General features: G+C 40.0%; 1 protein-coding gene across 1 annotated transcript in view; it reads right to left on the reverse strand.

Moving 5' to 3' along the window:
- Stam2 (signal transducing adaptor molecule 2) overlaps positions 1 to 19,883 on the reverse strand; it is a 46,816-nt gene that overhangs the window by 13,373 nt on the left and 13,560 nt on the right. The window contains exons 2-8 of the mRNA XM_028876949.2: positions 11,858 to 11,942; positions 10,964 to 11,039; positions 10,756 to 10,854; positions 9,593 to 9,739; positions 7,872 to 7,941; positions 6,991 to 7,177; positions 738 to 832 (exon numbers count right to left, since the gene is read on the reverse strand). Coding sequence (XP_028732782.1) covers positions 738 to 832; positions 6,991 to 7,177; positions 7,872 to 7,941; positions 9,593 to 9,739; positions 10,756 to 10,854; positions 10,964 to 11,039; positions 11,858 to 11,942 — 759 coding nt within the window. The remainder of the gene's footprint in view (positions 1 to 737; positions 833 to 6,990; positions 7,178 to 7,871; positions 7,942 to 9,592; positions 9,740 to 10,755; positions 10,855 to 10,963; positions 11,040 to 11,857; positions 11,943 to 19,883) is intronic.

Raw genomic sequence — 19,883 nt, forward strand, 5'->3', positions numbered from 1 at the left:
CTGCACCTCAGCCTCTGGCTCAGGGCACGGGAAGTACCGACTTCACAGACAGGAGAACAATGCTCTGCTGAAGGATTTCAGCAGCTGGCTCTCACCACCTGCACCACTCTGAGCTGCTTCTGTACACTGCGGAGCACCGACAGCATGCCTGGAGAACACATGCATGTTCTCAGCGGGCTGACTACAGTTTACAGCCGCAGGTGAAGGTCAGAGACCTACAATCACAGCAAGGTGGAACAAATGTAAACTTAAGGACCCCAGGCCCGCCACTCTCTCGGCACTGGCCGTGTGGATCCACCTTCACTACGGTTCCCAAAGACTTCTGTACAGAGCAGATGCAACTGCTTCTGCAGCTCTGACTTATAGTCATTTTACATCATCGTCACTATACACATCGGCACTCAAAGGACCTGAAATACAAAGAGCTCCTGGGACTGACATGAGATAAATGAGTTCCTTCACCTAGTTAAGATGTTACATTGCAAACCTACAGATACACAATTAAAAGGAAAGTAAATACTAATCTACTCCTTTTTTTAAAGTTGCCCTGGCTGGTCCAGAACTCACTACGCAGTTCATGAACTCACAGAGAACTCCCTGCCTGTGTCTCCCAAGTGCTGGGATTAGTGTGTGCTGCCACCCCCAGCTCTCAATCTACTCTTCAATGTCACTAATAAAAGCCAGGGGAACATAATCTCCACAGACTGAGGTTTCTCTGAGGACCCTTGTGAACTTACCTGCCTCAGACTCTATGTTTAAGTTGGTCGTCACGAAGTTAGAGGGGAAGAGTCCTATTCCTCGGTGACTTTCTCCTTTCCACCAGTTGGCATCACTGAAAACAGAGCATGAAAACGGTCATTCGCTCTCTCTTGTCAAGAGGAAACTAAAAACAGTTATCATACTTTGAAATTTTAGTTCACATCTAGCTGTTTGTGAGCTGTTTTCTTGGATAAGCACAGGGGGACATGCCTGTAGCCCTAGCACTGGAACGGCAGAAATAATTGTTTCCTCAAATTAATGAAAATGTATTAAAATATACAAATCAAAGAAAATCTACATCCCCTTACCTAAATTTTGAAGCACTTTTCAGTGACTAAGCCCCAAGCCCAAATCCTTCCTTCCACACTACCAGCATCCAAGCTAGACAGCGGCCTCCTTACCTGTGTTCTCCATCCTTTCACTTTATGCCGATAACTAAAATGACACTTGTGTAGACATGTGCTACTCCAGCAGAGAGCACCTTTTAGTTTGATGATTAATACTTGCGGAGCCTGCTCATCCCTTTCAAAGTTCTACTGAAGTGCACATTGTATTTAATTTACTCACTTTCGTGAAGGTGAACTTCTAGGTCATTCTAGGTCATTCGCAGTCCCTCAACACTATAAAGACTGAATAGTGCAGGGAGGTGATGGCTCACGCCTTTAATCCCAGCACTCAGGAGGCAGAGTTAGGCAGAACCTTGAGTTTGGATCTCTGAGTCTGAGGCCAGCCTGATCTACAGGGTGAGTTCCAGGACAGCCAGGGCTACACAGAGAAACCCTGTCTCAAAAAAGAAAAAAAAAAAAAAAAAAAGAGAGGGAGGGAGGGAGGGAGAGAGGGAGAGAGGGAGAGAGGGAGAGGGAGGGAGGGAGGGAGGGAGAGAGAGAGAGAGAGAGAGAGAGAGAGAGAGAGAAAGGAAAGAAAGAAAGAAAGGAAGGAAGGAAGGAAGGAAGGAAGGAAGGAAGGAAGGAAGGAAGGAAGGAAGAAAGAAAGCAAAAAACAAACAAACAAATAAAAGACTGAATAGTAACCATTCTGGATTAGAAGGTCCATAAGCAACAACTACTCTAGGTTTGTTCAATACAATGACCTGAAAGCTAGGTGTGATACATATGTCTATAGCTCTTATTACCTGGAAAGAATCCCATGAGCCCAGGAGTTCAAGTACAGTCTGGACAAAAAGCCAAAACAATGAAACCCTGTCTCCCCACAAATAGGAGGATGGGGGGTGGGGTAGGGGAGCAACCCAAACAGTTTGCTGGCTCATGGGATATAAGCATGCTCAATGTTACAGATATTGTCAAATGTTCATCAGAAAGACTGTGGGAGTTCACGTTCCTTCTTCCCCAAGGAGCACACGAGGAAGTCATTTTTCCCCATACTTGATAACTGTCCATGCCTACACCCAACACCAGCAAGAAGGCGGGGTCATACTTCACTGTGCTCATCTGCATCCTCAAGCATCTACCCGTGGGACACTGCCTCTTCCCCAAACTGCTTGCTCTTATCTTTGCTCCTTTAGCTCTTCCTATTGGATCATGGGTATTTTTTCATGGATTGTAGTTCTTAATGAACTCAGAATGGCAACTGCTTGTCTGAATTAAGACCATCCCTGCTCTCAGGCCGATTCAGCAACCCTTTCTTTCTCTATGTCTTACATGTTTACCTATCTGAAGTCTATTCCCCCACAGATTTGTCCCGTAGTTCAGATTTTCATTTTTGTCCTCTCCCATGTTGAGGTCACTATGTAAAATCAAACTGCATGTACTGTGTGAATCAAACTTCATTTCACTATAAGAATAGCTAATCAGCCTGCAGAAATTACTAAAAGTTTACCTTAAAAAAAAAGAGAATTTATGATATCCTAACTGTCCAACAGCAAGTTGTACGTGTTCATGAGCTATTCCAGTATCTCTCTCTATCCAACAATCGGAAGAGGAACTCTCCATCTACAGTTCTGTCTTCCGTGCCTTCACTTACCTGTAGTCAACCATGGTCTAAAACTATCAAGAGAAAAGGTCTGCAGAAACTAGCAATTTGTAAGTTTTCAATTTTATGTCATCTGCCTAGAAGGTGAATCATTTCTCTGCCCAATACATCCATGCAGAGTCCACGCCCCTCCTGCTGTCATGTTATTTTACTTACTCTGTACCTTCATATTTCCACATTAACATCAAAGTATTTTTCAAATTTTTTGGGAAAAAGAATTTCAAAGGAGTTTAAATTGGGAATGCAGTTAATTTATGTGATATGAGAAAAATATCTTTACAATATTAAGATTTACCATTTTATATCAGGTATATCTCTTTCCGTTTGTATATTTATAAATAAATTTTTATTATTTCTTAACTTTCAAAAGATTTTATAATTTCTCCATAAAGCCTTATACCTTTGTGGGTTATTCATTATTTTATATGTAAGCATGTGTGCCTGAGTGCATGTCTGTGCAGCACATAAACCAGGAGCCCGAGGAGGTCAGAAGAGGTGTTGCCCTCCCTGAAACTGGAGTCACAGATGGCTGTGAAGCTGCCATGTTGGTCCAGTGAACCAAACCCAGGCTCTATGCAGGAGCACTAATAACTGCTGAGGGCAATTTTTGTTACTATTGTGAATGACATCTTTTCTACTACATTTTCTAAATATAGCACTGATTTTTTTGGATTTTTGTTTTGTTTTGGTTTGGTTTTTGGTTTTTTGAGACAGGGTTTCTCTGTGTAGCTTTGCGCCTTTCCTGGAACTCGCTTTGAAGACTAGGCTGGCCTCGAACTCACAGAGATCCACCTGCCTCTGCCTCCTGAATGCTGGGATTAAAGACCTGTGCCACCACCGCCCAGCAGCACTAATTTTTTGTATATGACGTTTGTATCTAATAACCCTAACATAAACTTAGCTGTTTGTTAATAGTCTGTCCATTGACTATCTTGGACTCTCCACATGGACAGTCATAGTTACCTAGTAACCCTTTTTGCCTACTCTATAGAAATCTCATGTGCCAACTGCCATTTTTAAGGATGGTTTTGTTTTTATTTTTGGTAGCACAGAGCCAAAGCTTTTCCATGGTAGGCACAAATTCTTTTCTTTTCTTTTTTAATAATTTATTTAACTTCATTTTATGTGATTTGGTATGAAGGTGTGATATCTCCTGGAATTAGAGTTAGAGACAGTTGTGAGCTGCCATGCGGGTGTTAGAAACTGAACTCGGGTCCTCTGGAAGAGCAGCCAGTGCTCCTAATCATTCAGCCATCTCTGCAGTCCCTAGGTACAAACTCTTAACACTAAGCTGCCTACTAAGGAGGAATTTTAGGATTAATAATCAATTAATTTCCAAGATTCTCAAGCATTTCATTTACTGAGTTCCACAAAGATATAAAAGAGTTATCCATCACCAAAATTCTTTTTTTTTTTTTTTTTCAGACAGAGTTTCTCTGTGTAGCTTTGCGCCTTTCCTGGAACTCACTCTGTAGCCTAGGCTGGCCTCGAACTCACAGAGATCAGCCTGCCTCTGCCTCTCGAGTGCTGGGATTAAAGACACGCGCCACCATCGCTCAGCCCATCACCTAAATTCTTAAGATCAGAAAATGATGTATCAATAGTTCTGAGATATTATTATATATGCTAATTTCCTCACTCTCGGTGGGAAGAAAAAAAAAAGCCCCCTCACGCTATCTGTTAGGGATTTGGCTACAGCAAAGAGAAAAGTAACCAAGACTGCCAAGACTGAAGCTGACATTGTCAAGATGAGAAAGAAACGAAGCTGTTGAAATAACACTGACATTTTCTTGTAGCCGTTATGGAAAAACAAGAAAATAAAACAAACAAACAAAAACCTATCTTTGCATTCTGAGATTTCAAAAAGAGATTCAGGGTCTCCCATCTAGTTTTAGGTCTTGGGCTGGCAACATAACTCAGTTATAGTGCTTCCCAGCCTGAGGACCCAAGTTTACCCAGGACCCACATGGTGGGAGGAAAGGACCAATCTAAGTGGTCTTCAACCACTCTACAGTGACAGCACACACATGGCCCACTCCCCATAATAAATAAATAAATGTAAATATCAGAAGCAAGAAAAACTTCAGCCTCTGTCTTCAGTTATGAACAGGAACCAAGACAACTCTCCTGATGACCTCTGTAGTGACAACGGCAAAGGAAACTAATGTCCTCGATGGGTGAAACCACCACATGAGAAGACTATGTCTACCACAAACAAATAAGCAGTAAACCCAGAACTACAGTGATATTATCCCAATCATTTTCATTTTTCTCCTTTTTTTTTGGGGGGGGGGTGTTTTTTGTTTGTTTGTTTTGTTTTGTTTTTCAGGACAGGGTTTCTCTGTGTAGCTCTGGCTGTCCTGGAACTAGCTTTGTAGACAAGACTGTCCTCGAACTCACAAAGATCCGCCTGCCTCTGCCTCCTGGGTGCTGGGACAAAAGGTGTGTACGCCCAGTTCCCACTTTTTCTTGAAGCTTCTTTTTTACTTCATAATCAACCCTTCCATTTAATACTCCTTTCAGTATCTTGTCAACTTTTTCAAAGTCAACCCAAGGGGCTAGGGACATGATGCAGTGGCAAAGCACTGCCCTGACTGTACCGGCCTGGGTTCAACCTTTGACAATGAAAAACGGCCGGGCGGTGGTGGCGCACGCTTTTAATCCCAGCACTTGGGAGGCAGAGCCAGGCGGATCTCTGTGAGTTCGAGGCCAACCTGGGCTACCAAGTGAGTTCCAGGAAAAGGCGCAAAGCTACACAGAGAAACCCTGTCTCGAAAAAAAAAAAAAAAAAAAAAAAAAAAGAAAAAAAAAAAGACAATGAAAAACGTGGAACAAAAAATCACCATCAAGACTCCTCTGAAACAGAGCAGCCCCTGGGCAAGCCTCCTATACCACACATCTACACCAAGTGTAAACTGATTCTCTATGGCCTGAGACAGCCTCTTTCATGGCCATCAGCAGGTTCTGTCTTGCACATCACTGTCTACATAGTCATTTTAACTCCCTTACTTAAGTTTCACAAAAACAGAACTGTGTCCTCATTTATTTTTTATTATAACCTGTCTATTACATAACATTTTCTCTATAAATACTTACAGCAGCAAAGCAAAACCATATGTATCTAGCCACTTAAAAATAGGCTAGACAGGCCAGCAAGATGGCTCAGCAGGTTAAAGTCGACGTCTGATAGCTTGAGTTGGATCCCCAGCCCACATGGTAGAAGGCTGACTCTCGCAAGCTGTCCTCTGACTTCCACATGCACACAGTAGTGTGTGTGGGGGGGGGGGGGGGGGGGGGGTACACATGCACACATTCATGCATGCGCACAAATAAATGAACGACCTTAAAAATGAAAACTACCAGAGCCAGGCGGATCTCTGTGAGTTCAAGGCCAGCCTGGGCTACTAAGTGAGCTCCAGGAAAGGCGCAAAGCTACACAGAGAAACTCTGTCTTGAAAAACCAAAAAAAAAAAAAAAAAAAAAAAAAAAAAAAAAAAAAGAAAACTACCTCTACTTGACTCGGATATGTCACTGGATTGTTCAGAATGGGAGCAGGCACATGTGCTAACTCTGTTCACAGCAACAAGCTGTCTGACCTCACTGTTGCAAAGTTTCAACTTAAAAAGTTACTACATTTATGTATCGATTTGCGTTTGTGTGTGTGTGTGTAGGTCAAAGGACAACTTGCAAGAGCAGTGCTCTCCTTCTAGCTCGTGGGTCCCAAGGACTGAACTCAGGTCATTAGGGAAAGACAAGAGCTCCGACCCACTGAGCCAGCTCAGCAGACCATTCAACTGCTTTTAAAATAAAGTCCACGCACAAGTCTTCAATCTCAAGAACCTCAACACTTGGGAAACTGAGACAGGAGGCCTTAGAGGCCAGGCCAGCCTAGGCTACACAATGAGAACCTGTCTCAAAAACAAACAAACAAACAAACACCACACACAAAAAGAAGAGAATTGGGCTCAAAACAGATCAATCTTTTTTTTTTCCTTAGAATTTTTAAATGATAAAGGATTGTGGGGGGAATATATAGTAGTAGGAGGAGAGGATGGGGGAAGAGCCAAGCATGGCTTTCAATGGCTTTCATCAAGTTCTCATTCCCTAGTCTAACCTTCAAGAAAATAGTCAGAGAAGACTGTATTATCTGACTAAAAGTAAAAAACCTGAATACTCCTGATTCTCAGCTAAGGATACACTACTGTTTTCAGAATATTCCACAAGTAAAAATGTGGAACATACCTGTCATCCAAAACAGTAATGATTTCACCGTGTTTAAAGGTGAGTTCGTTGTCCTCCACGGCTTCGAAGTCGTACAATGCTCTGACTCTCCGCGCAGACTTGTTATTTAACTGTGTCTCTGCAGGTGGACACAGAGGCTTTGTCTCTGTGCACTGCTGCTTCTGCTCTTGCAAGGACAGCTCAATAGCTAGTTGGAAGAATTAAAATGCAAATATATCCGGAATTAATTTTAACATCGAAAGACGTTTAAAAAAATACTGGATAACAATTTTATATTTAACAATATATTTAACAATAAAATAGTATGCATTTTCTTTTTTCGAGAGGATCTCGTGTAGCCTTGAACTCCCTAAGTAGTTGAGGATGACCTTAACTCCTGGTCCTCATCTCCATCTCTCAAATGCTAGGACTTTAGGCCACCAAGCCTGTCCAAACAAATACTAAGTGGTTAAATTCACAAGGGGACAGGGACACATAACATTTTTAAAATAACATTTTGCTCATCCCTTATTATCACAGTCTGTAATATACAGCAGCTATTATTTTTATAGCAAACAGATTGTGACATTATAATATGGGTAGCTTTCCATATAGGACAAACCATGAACATATTTCTGTGCTTGAGTCATAACTTTGGCATTAAGAAAAGGTGAAATGCAATCTCTCTAAAGGTAGAACATTAAACACATATCACTGAAAAAGAAAATGAGTTAGGTTCATCTTCTATCATGTCACCGGTTTTCTTGACTTCTAAGACCCTACAGCTTTTAGAAACGAGGTAGAACTAAAAGCCCATTAGTCTTTTTATAATTTTTCTTTCAATAAAACTTCTTGGTGAGGCTATTTTCAGCAGCAACAAATTATCATGCTCAAGCACTCACCTTTCGCTATGTCTTCATCTTCTTTGTTTTTGTTCAATGATGTACCGTTTTTGGCAGCAGCCGAGACAGTCTGCAAGCGTACAAGTAAAATGAGCACAACTATCCTCTCCAAGGAAGCACAAACTCTATAATTATGTGTAGATGCTAATTAAAAAATACTGACAACACTGATAACTCAGCTCCATTTAAAAGTGAGGTTCTTCATGATCACTTAAGCAGTTGTTTTAAATACTAACACTAAACATCAGTTTCCAAGAAAACATTATAAACACACCCAACGCATACCATGACTAATATTTTACATCAATCTAAGTATCTGACATAGAACTGGACATAGAGGAAGTACTGAAGCTTTTTAGAGAATGAACAGATACCACTTCTGGCCTCAACTGTTGAAGGTCTCTTATTCAGGGAGAGGCAATCAGGTGCTATTAGCTCAGAGCTCTGACAGGAAGAGTTCACTACAGTTGGAGAGGAGCAGCCTTGCAGACTCAGCAGAAGACTGGAGAAGGTCTGAGTCTGACAGCACCTAAGATAGGTGTCCAGGACTCCAAGCCATCAAGAGTTCTTTAACTGTTCTTGAGAATGACATGCAGAAAGGACAAACTGGCTGCTCTTTACTACTCATTAGACAACTAAAACTATCCTTATGTTTCCAATGAGTCTCTAGTCTTACTGCTCCACCCATCACTTTAGTTTATCACCCTCAATGAGTCTCTAGTCTTACAGCTCTACCCATCACATTAGTTTACTGCCCTCACGGAGTCTCTAGTCTTACAGCTCTACCCATCACATTCGTTTATCACCCTCAACACATTCACTTTGTATCAGGCAATTCTCCATTCCACGAATCTGTTCACATCAGCCCTTTCCTACCATCTCTTCTTTTTTCCACTCTACCTAACACATCACATTCAAATCTCAAAATTTTTCCTCTCTATGTCCTCATTGTCTCAACCTATAGTCCTTCTTTCTCCTTGGTGCTAAGATAGCATCTGGCCTTCATCCATCAGTCTTTGACACTTATAATTTAAATTAGTAATCTGTTGTATGTATATGGCCATATTTCAAATTGACCATAAATTTCTTTTGAAATGTTTAACTTATGGGTTGAGGGGGCATGTGCATGAGGTCAGAAGACAACTTGGTGTGCTGGTTCTTGTCTTCCATTTTCACTGGATTCCTGGAACTCAACTCAGGTCATATCACTTTTACTCTTATCATTAATTTCGTAAACATAAGGCTGACTTGAACATCCTATGCTTTTTTCTCAATTCCAGACTTTAGAGCAGCATTAAACACATTATTTGTATCTGATTCACTTTTTAAAATTTCCGATATATACAAGAAAAATACTGAACAATTAGATGTCTCTACTAGATGTATACTATTTAAGTACTACATCAGGTAGACTCTTAGGGGATGCAGACAATAAGACATTCCTTGCTAAGAGCAAGATGGTCAACAGGTGCTTACCTGCCGCCCACCCTGATGCCCGAAGTTACATCCTCGGGACCACATATATAATAAAAGGAGGGAACCAATTCCACAAGTCATCCTTTGACCAGCACTCTCTTACTCTCTCTTACACACACACACACACACACACACACACACACACACACACACACACACAAAACCCACATCCCTTGCTAGCTTTTATATGAGATCTGTACCTTCAAACAGTAGGGGGACAACCATGGTCTAGATAAATTTCTCACCTGGGAACCTGCTGAAGGAAAAGTAACTCCTTCTTCTTTCATAGATTTAATAGTTGCAGATATCAGACTACATTGGGGGTCCTTTTGGAATTCCTCTGACCATTCCACCATTAGAGATTTCAGCTTTTCACATACTTTAGGATGAGCCTTTTAAAGAAGTGGTTAAAAAAGGAAAACAAACCATGAAAACCCTCCCATGTAGTTAGAGTAAGTACTAAGTTCATCACCCATGAAGTTAGAGTAAGTACTAAGTTCATCGAGAGCACTGGAAGATGGCTTGGCAGGTACAAGTGCTTGCGGCCATGCCTGACACCCTGAGTTTGACCCCATGAAGCACACTGTCAAGGGAGAGAAGCGACTCCCCCCAAGCTGTTTTCTAGCCCCCACAAAACACACTGTGGCTTGTGCATGTGAACATGTGTACACACACATACACACTCACAGAATAAAACAATTTCAATTTATTAACAGAAAATCACCACTGAATTTCTCCTTAAGTATATAAACGTCAAGGAAGTGCAGTAAGCTCTAGACTAGTTGAGTAATTGACAGATGCTTATTCACATTTTCAGACAGAGCTGCTTTGTGGAAAAAAAAATCGCCCTTTCAGAATACTTGTTACTCAAATGAGTAGAAATCTTTTATCCCGAAGGCCATTTGCTGTTCTCTTCATATTCTCACTATGAGATTAGGATTTCTGCATCAACTGGAGGAGCAGCATGAGAACGGTGCTTCCAAGTTTCAAAGAGAGCTCTCCTGTGAAGGCCCCCTCTCTTCACCAACTCTAGTGGAAGGCGGTACAGGACGGTGCTGAAGTCTGGAGTCAAGAGTCACAGACACCCAGATTCGAATCTCAACTATGCCCCTTTCTAGCTGTGTGACCTTGACAAATCTAAGCTTCAAGAGTGGTTAAAAATAAACAAAGCGGTCTACACAGAATGGTCAAAGAAGTGATCAGGCCTCAGCCAAGATGAGCCTGTACCAATAACATATATATATATAAACAGCCTGGATGCTATGACTATCAAAAATTAAGGACAAGAAGTTCTAACTTATTTAAAAGTGGTCTCATCAGTAAGGCAACTTGATTATACATAATTAAAACAATGCGGAGTAAATTTATTGTGCAATGACTTAAAACTTCTTTTTGGCTTAAAACCTACCTTATTTTTTATCAGAGCCCGTACTTCCGTTGCAAAATCACGGGAACACACTTCTAAATGAAATATCTTTCCACAGTTTGCCACGCAAGCCCCAAGAAGCTATTAATTAAAATAAAAACGAATATACAAACAACAAAATGTTATGACTTAAGTCACTGACATGAATGCACTTTTAGAGATAGGGTCAACTGACATGACATTTACTCACAGTTAATGCCTGAAGAGCAACATGAGGGACCTTATGGTTTACCCGTTTCATTATGGCTTTTAGGCAATCTTTTGCTCTAAAACAACAAAAGTATGGAGAAAGTTAAGAATTTTTTGAGAGTTTCAATTCAAATGTTTAAATTACAAGGTATTTACTAACTAACAGCCTTAAAAATAAAATTCTACAAACATCTTTGTAAGTAAGTCTACGTGGTTTTGCACACTGTGGTTCACAAATGTTATAAAACTTCGTATTCCAATAATAAGAGAAAAACCACTTCACCACAAAGCTAGTCAGCATAGAGAACTATACTATACAAATGCTTTTTCTCCAGACAGACTGAGCTTTCCATCAGCAAATTCTCATCCTGAAAAGAGTTAGCATGATACATCACCTTAAAAGGCTCACTGACACATGGGAATGTGCTATGAAGACAGGATGCTAGTACGTTGCACAATCACCCTCTGCTAGAGAAAGATAGAGCAGCTTAACAGCTGGGTTCTATACCAAAGCATTCTTTTTTATACAAGTTCAATCTTTTCATTATATTACATATTGTATTTAGGAAGGCTCTCATAAAAGTCTACCTCACAGGGAAATTCCTCCAATAGCCAATGGATTCATGGTTAGCATTCATCCCTGCTCTGAAAGCCTTTACTTATCTATGTAAATATAGATCAGGTTTTCAGTCAAACACTGCCTTTGTTTCTCAAGACAAATCCTAGCCCACTAATCTCTTTCCTTCTATCTCCCCAAACCAAACAGCTAGTTAAGTAGGTAATTACACAACAAATTTAAATAAATACTTCCATTAAAACTATCATGTCAGCATCCTTTCAAATTTACATTGTGAAGACACAAGCTAACCAAGGTCCTTACCCATGAGCATCTTACCCATTGGGAGTGCTTCCAACCCTATCACAGATGTCCATAATCAGACTCCAGTCTTCTGTAGTGTTGTATTCATTCGTGGCTTTTTCTGTAAGACATATTAACATATATAAAAATTAGAACATACCTTTAAAAAACATTAAGGTACCAATGAAGGCCAACAGTTAAGAAGCTACTTTTTTCTAGTCAGAGATAGAAAACTAGAGATGAATTTCAGAAATGAGTACCCTTCTAAGTTCAGTTTTATTTATCTGTACTTTTAAGGTTTGGGTTTTTGTTTGTTTTGTTTTTGTTTTTAAGTCCAGGTCTCTCACTGTAACCCAGGCTGGCCTGGAATCTGCATAAGCCCTCATCCTGCTGGTCTGGAGAGATGGGTTGGTGATTAAGGGCACTTACTGTTCTTGCATAGGAACTGGGTTCAATCTAGCATCCACATGATGTTCACAACCATCTATAGATGCATCCTCCAGTCCCAGCATGCACACAATACACAGACATACATACAAGCAAAACACTCATATACATAAAATAAAATAAAATAAAATAAAAATAAAAATAAATCTAAGCAAAAAAACTTTTTAAGTAAAAAAAAAAATTTTTAAAGCCTCACCCTGCCAAGAGCTGGGATTATAGACATGAACTACCAGGGCCAACTTAACTTCAGTTTTAAACTGTATCCTATAATGACATGAACCAAAATTAACTAAATGTTCTCAGGTATACCAGTAAAATGTCTTCAAAATTAATTATCCAAACAATCCCTAATTTGGAACACAGTTTTTAAAATATATCATCATACAAGTAATATGCATTACCTTCCTTTTCATTTTACATTTATTTATCAGAGTGTATGCATACGTGTGCATGTGTGCGCTCATGCATGCGTGTACAAGCATTATGCCACTGCTCATGTGTGAGGTGGGAGTCATTATCTCCCACCATGGGTTCCAAGGATTGAACTCAGGTTGTCAGGCTTGGATGCAAGTCTTTACTCACTGAACCATCTTGATGCATTAAACTGTTCAATTAAGTATTATTCTCAATAGCAAAGAGGGAAATTGATGAGATAAATACTAAATATAGGAAACTTACAGAGTAGAGAATATGAAAACAATACATACAAAATTAAGGTACAAAAATGTCTGAGTTTCTTGACATAATACTTTGTTTGGACCTAAAATGATAAGTCAAAAAGAAGCTAAGAATTAAAGGACTAACAATATTTGCATAAAGTTGTTAAAATATCTTTATGGAAATGAAATTCACATTCTAATACAGTTTACGCACTTAATCAATATTAATACAGTGCATGAATTTAACAATCAATATTAGTATAATTATATGTTTATATAACTTTCACCACTAATTTTTTTTTTTTGGAGGCGGGGGTTCAAGACAGGGTTTCTCTGTGTAGTTTTAGTGCCTGTCCTGGATCTCACTCTGTAGACCAGGCTGGCCTCGAACTCACAGAGATTCACCTGGCTCTGCCTCCCTAGTGCTGGGATTAAAGGTGTGCACAACCACCGCCCGGCTATCACCACTAATTTTAAAGCACATCATTTTCCCAAAAGAAATCTGTACTCGGGGGCTGGAGAAATGGCTCAGCAGTTAAAAGTACTGGATTCTCTTCCAGAAGATCCAGGTCCAATTCCCAGCACCCACATGGCAGCTCCCAGCTGTTTGTAACTTCAGTTCCAGAGAATCCACTGCCCTTTTCTGGCCTCCATGGGCACCAGACACATAAGTAGTGTACAGACACAGCAGGTAAAATACTCATACACATAAAATAAAACAATATTAAGTGTTTGAAAAACAACAAACAAAAAACAGAAGAAATCTGTATTCCACAGCTAGTCATGTCCATTCTCTTCCTATGTCACATTCTTGCCTCTACATATCTACCTCATTGGTCTTTACACACAAGTAAACTTGTAAGATATAATTTTGGTAACTTGCTTGCTGTTTAGTATGATGCTTTCAAGTTCATCCATGTCACAGCATGTATCTGTATTTTGTTTCCTTATACAGCTGAGTAACTTCTATTGTATGAATATACCCATTTTATTCATCTTCTCATCAGTTCATTGAATTTGTTTTTTTCGTTAATAGAAATGACGAATTTCTGCTATCAACATTCGTGTATGAGTTTTTATGTGGATATAGGTTTTCATTCCTCTCTGGCATACAGCCAACAAAACCTCTGGTTCATATGGCAACTCTGATTTTTAAAGTTTTTCAAAGTAGATATAATATTTTATATTTCCATTATTATTAATACATGAGGGTTTTTTCCTTTTCCATTTTTGAGACAGCTCTCATTACATAGGCCAGGCTGATCTCAAACTCACTATAATGTCCTACGTGGTCTCAAAATCACAACTGTCCTGCCTCAGTCTCCCAAATGCTGAATATACTACTTTTTTTAACCTAAAGTTTTTAAACAGCAAATAAATAAACAAATGGCAAAAACAAAAACTAAAACACTGTTATACTCTTTCGGGATATAATACAGACAGTGAAGTGCAAAACATGCCTAAGAATGGCAAACACTAAACTAGAGGTCCAACAGCCCAAGCAGCCACGGCGCCTCTGCTTCCTAACTGTACAACGTGTATGTACCCAGGGGTTTTATTCTCAAAGTCCTGTATGTAATCTGAACTATTTCATGATCGAAATAAAGTTAAAATACCCAACTGTTTAAGGACATCTTCAGAAAATAATGATTGAGTCACAGCACTTTACTACATTCATTTTTTTTTCTGAGACTACCTCACTATGAAGTCCAGTCTGACTTCAAACTAATCATCTTCCTACAAAAGCCTCCCCAGTGCTGTGATTATAACAGGAACCACCACATCCCGCCTGTATAAAATTTTAGTAGAATTTCACTATGAAGGGAAGCACACAACCTTTTCCTGCTAGCAACTAGCATACAAAAAGTCACAATTTAGAACATTTTATGGGTGACGGCGCAGAACAGAGTTGTGGAGTTCTTGTCTAACATGCTTGAGGCCCTCAACTCCATCCTTAGTAGCCAAAATGAGAAAGACTGATTTTACTGGCCTTCTTTAATAAATAATTCAAAAACAGCAATACACACATTCATCCCAGGTGATACAGTAGTAAGCAGAAGGACAGCAGGGACTCTACAGTACATTTTTTTACAGCAAGGAATAATTTCTAAAAGACAAAATCTCTGAGCTTAGAGGGCAGCTGTACTTTGCAAGTGGAAACGAAAACGACATTGAATCCAGTTCACCTCAGTTAACCAACTGCTGGAACTTTCTTTAAACGACCCTGTGACATGTGTGGTGATGCAGCCCTGTGACCTCAGCTCTCGGGCAGGAAGTCTGGAGTCCTCAGGGGTTCCCGTGTGAGCTGCCTGCTTCAAAAGGCCACAGCAAGGGCTGCTGACACAGCTCAGCAGCGGAGCACCTGCCGACCATGTGCAAGCCCCCAGGTCTGAGCCCCAGCAGCGCCGAAAAGCACTCTGGAGGCTGAGGCAGGGGGCTCATGGTCAGCCTGAGATACACAGTGAAATTCTATCTCAAAAAGACAGGTAGGGCTTCATACATAGGCCATTCTATAGCTGCTTCAGAGAATAAACCTTATTTACTGTCTGTTTCTTCTCCTTCCTCTTCCCTCACCTCCCTCTACTAAGGCAGGATTTTTTTGTTCACTGTTGTTATTTCTAGCACATTCAAGAGTACTTAAGACCTGCAGTAGATATCAATGTCATTCCATGAATGAACAAATGGTATGGGGATGTTCTTCTACATCCTTTGATGCTAGTGCAATGGCTACATTGTGTTACAGGGCTACAGGCCAGCCATAAAGTCAAAGAGCTTCAACGGTACCGCCCTACGGGGCCCTAGTGAAAGCTTAGATTACTCTGAGTTTTACTGCTGAATAAACAGCACTTAATGGAGCTTCAAGAACAATATCTGGTGGCAACCAAAGACAACAAGCAGATTACTGGGGTACCTGGGGCTCCAGGTCTGTTTGCTTACTCAAGAATGACCACCTTTGTGAACTCATGGAGTTCTCGAGAAAGTGAAGAAAGCAGGACCTCAGGGGACTGCAAAGGACTTCTCATATATGCAGTGTTAGCCTCAGGGTCTGAAGACTAGATCACACGTATCACGATGGCTTTGTGCTTATTCTTCCTCTGCCTGTGAGTTTTACTTGTTATAATATGCCAGACAGTTTGAAGTATTTGAAAATTAAATATTCAGCCATATTCTCTTTTGTGTGTGTATACTATTTCTTTCTTTCTTACATGTATATTTGTCATATATACATCTGAACCTTGTTTAGTATATAGTCTAAGTCAGAAATAGAAAAATGTTTTCACAAAATTTGTTAAGCAGCAAGATTTAAGAATCTGTCCTGTCTCAGGGCCAGGTATGGTGGTGCACACCTTTAATCCTAGCACTTGGGAGGCAGAAGCAGGAGGAGTTCAAGACCAGCCTGTTCACAGCCAGGGTTACACAGAGAAACCCTGTCTCAAAAAACAAACAACAACAAACAAATCGGTCCTTTCTCACTTATCTGAGAAGTTAGCATTATCATTACCAACACTGTTGACTATCCCTATACATAAAACACACGTCCACTGCTCAATCTATCAGGCCTAATCTTGGGCCATCTAATTAGTTCTTCTAGAACACAACTTTTCATGATTATTTTTTCATTTTTGGCCATATGCTACAAACAGGTACAGAGCCTATTCTGATACCCCAAAAGCCTACCAGAAACACAAAAATATAGAAAGAAAATACTGTTTACTTGATTTGAATCCCATAGAAAATGGAAGTATTCTGATTTGAATATTCCATCAAGCCTAGTTTATGCTATATAAATATAGGACTCACAATTATTCTTTTAAAAATGTATAAAATGTGAAGACTTTATAATGGCCTGCCAAAATGGACTTCATTTTTCAAGTGAACTAAGTAACAGTTAAATTATGTACTTAGGGATATTTTAAACTCCTGGGAAATTTTAAATATTATAATTAAGAAGCCTTTCTTTTACAGCATGTCACTCTGCCCAGGGCTAGAGCTGCATCTTACATTATCCCATATGCATAGAGGGGAGAGAGTGCAAAGAGCCTGCCTGGGGACTAAACGCTAAACTACCAGAGTCTGGTGGGTGTAAGTCATAACACTTCATCACCAAGCTTTGATTACTGTATACGGAGAACCTCAAATACACTGTGAAAGTGCAGAGAATCTAACAATATCCTAAGAATCACTCCTTCAATACCCACAAGGAACAAAGTCTCCTCCACACAGTTCATTATGTTCACAGCATGGCTTGGAAAAGCATCCAAGTCTCCCATAAAACTTTTAATACAACAGGCTATGTCAGTAACAGAAATGAAATGTATGAAACAAGAGCTTCACTAAGCAATCGTTAAAGCTCCTCCTACTGTTTACAAATAAGAACTCGTGACTGGTTTTCTGCTTCCAAGTAGGACAGAGGATCCAGTATCAATTGATACTCTACCAAAAACAGCTATAAAGTAAGATAAGATGTATGGGAAAAGCATTGTGGGAAATGAGTAATAGGCTGTGCAGTTCTGAGGACTTTCAAGGATGAGAAATGTGGAGCAAGCCTTATGATGGTCCCAACTTTCTGCATGGACATGCTAAACCAAGACAGTCCAAGTGGAGAACTCAAGAAACAAGGAACTGAAAGAAAAGACTTCTGAGCACAGGTCCTCAGGAAGGTGAAGCTCCATGAAATTCAGTAGGGATCTAGTGAACCTTATACGGTGCTGGGAGTTGTCCTGCCTTTAAAGCTGAATGCTTGTCTCACCCCATCATTTGTTATGTTAAAGCCCTAAATCCAGTACAGCAGGATTTGGAGTTGGGGCCACTAAGCAAGTTAAATGAAGTCACATGGATGGAGCCCTGATGCTGCAAAGTTAGCATCCTTTTAGAAGAGTCCCTGCAGAACTAGAAAACCGATGTCTGAAACCCAAGGATAGCTCTCACCAGACACCAACTCTATTGGCCTTTGATCTTGGACTTGTAGTCTACAGAACTGAGAAAATAATTTTGGTTGTGTAAGTCACCCAGACTATGGCATTTTGTTGTGGTAGCTTACACAGATTAACAAAAAGTGAACAGAACACGTCATTCATTCAGCTGGAAGCTCCAAAAGGCCACATCTTAAAAGAATCCTTTAGAATTTAAATTTCAAAATCAAAATTAGGATCAAGCTAACAAGACTTTGAAGATATAACTACCTGACAGAACTAAGAACAAACACAATGGTTAGCATCATATAAAAAGGTAGCAGATCCATTAAGATTACTTCACAGATACAACGGAAGTGAATAAAAGATGCCAGCATAACCCAAAGAAGGAGTTATTATATACATTTCTAAGAACTGAAGCAAAGATTGTTGTTAATAAAAGAGTAGATAGCAAGTGTTTGGCAGAAGCCAGAAACTATCAAAATGAAATTTCTTAACTAAAAAGTAAAGTATATCAGCTGAAAAGCTCGGTAAGGGCTAGGACTATAGGTCAGTAGTAAAGCATGCATGACACACGTGAGGCCGACTTCAACTGCCAGCACGAAAACAAACAAACAAACAAAAAACCCAAACAACAACAACAACAAAACCCCCTCAGACTTAAAAAGCAGATTTAAGAATGCAAACACAGGGTTAAGAAATATGGACGGGAGTATGGTGATATATGTGAACCCTAATAAACTTGTATAAGGATCAGAGGACAGAGCCAGCCACTAGATTACACATAGAGGTCAGGCAGTGGTGACACACACCCTTAATCCCATCACACAGGAGGCAGAGATTCATCTGGATCTCTGTGAGTTCAAGGCCACACTGGAAACAGAGCCAGGCAGTGGTAGCACACACCTTTAATCCCAGTACTGGGAAGCACACACATCTTTAATCCCAGGAAGTGACATGCTGGGCCAAGAAAGGTATATAAGGCGTGAGGAAACAGGAACTAAGGCAGTTCAGCTGAGACCCTTTCGGGTGAGGACTCAAGAGTCTGAGGATTCATGGAGTTGGTGAGGTGAGGTTAGCTGTGCCCTGCTCTGCTTCTCTGATCTTTAAGCTTTCACCCTGATATCTGGCTCTGGGTTTTTTTATTAAAAGACCATCTAAGATTCAAACAACATGGAAGTTATAATATTTTTAAAACAAGCAGGTAATCAGAACCTCAAAGGTGTTAGATTTTAAGCTTACCATGGGACAAACTGACATAAACATTTTAAAACACTACAGGCAGAGGCAGGTAGATGCATGAGTTCAAGGACAGCCTGGTCTACATAGTGAGTTCAGGCCAGCCAGGGTTACAAAATGAGACTGTCTTAAAAACAAAAACAAACAAACAAAACAAACAAACAACAACAACAAACCCTTACATTCTATTAGCTAATAGCTCTGCAGTTTAAAATCCTGGCAAGTTCTCCTAAATTCTATGCCCAGGGTAGCACAAGGCTTAATGTTAGGGTACTGTTACTGCTGAACTAAATCATTATAATTAGATACAAATGTATTAGACCTGATAGTAAGGACTGCCTGTATTCATAGTTTAAATCTTTCATTAAGTATGAACTATTAAAATTGGAAACAATCTACAGTATATATAGTTAGTTCTCTTAATGCATTAAAATTAAAAGAGAGAGAGAGGATCTCAAATAGCCTAGGTTGGCCTCAAACCTGCAATATAGCCAAGGATGACCGTCAACTTCAATCCTCCTGCCTCCACTTCCCAGGTGGTAGGATTACAGCTGTTCACCACCACACAGTTTGTGCAGAGCTGGACATTGAACCTAGAGCTTTGTGCATGCTACTCAAGTCTTTCACCAACCGAGCTGAAACCACAGCCAAAACACAAAATACCTTACAACCTCCAATCACATCGGTAAGACAAAGATATATAGATAAAAGACCATTACAGAAAGCAACATAAATCTTATTATGATTAAAATACTACATATCAAAGCCAGGCATGGTGATACACACCTTTAATCCCAGCACTCT

This window comes from Peromyscus leucopus, chromosome 4 (genome assembly GCF_004664715.2).
Source record: "Peromyscus leucopus breed LL Stock chromosome 4, UCI_PerLeu_2.1, whole genome shotgun sequence".
Lineage (NCBI taxonomy): Eukaryota > Metazoa > Chordata > Mammalia > Rodentia > Cricetidae > Peromyscus > Peromyscus leucopus.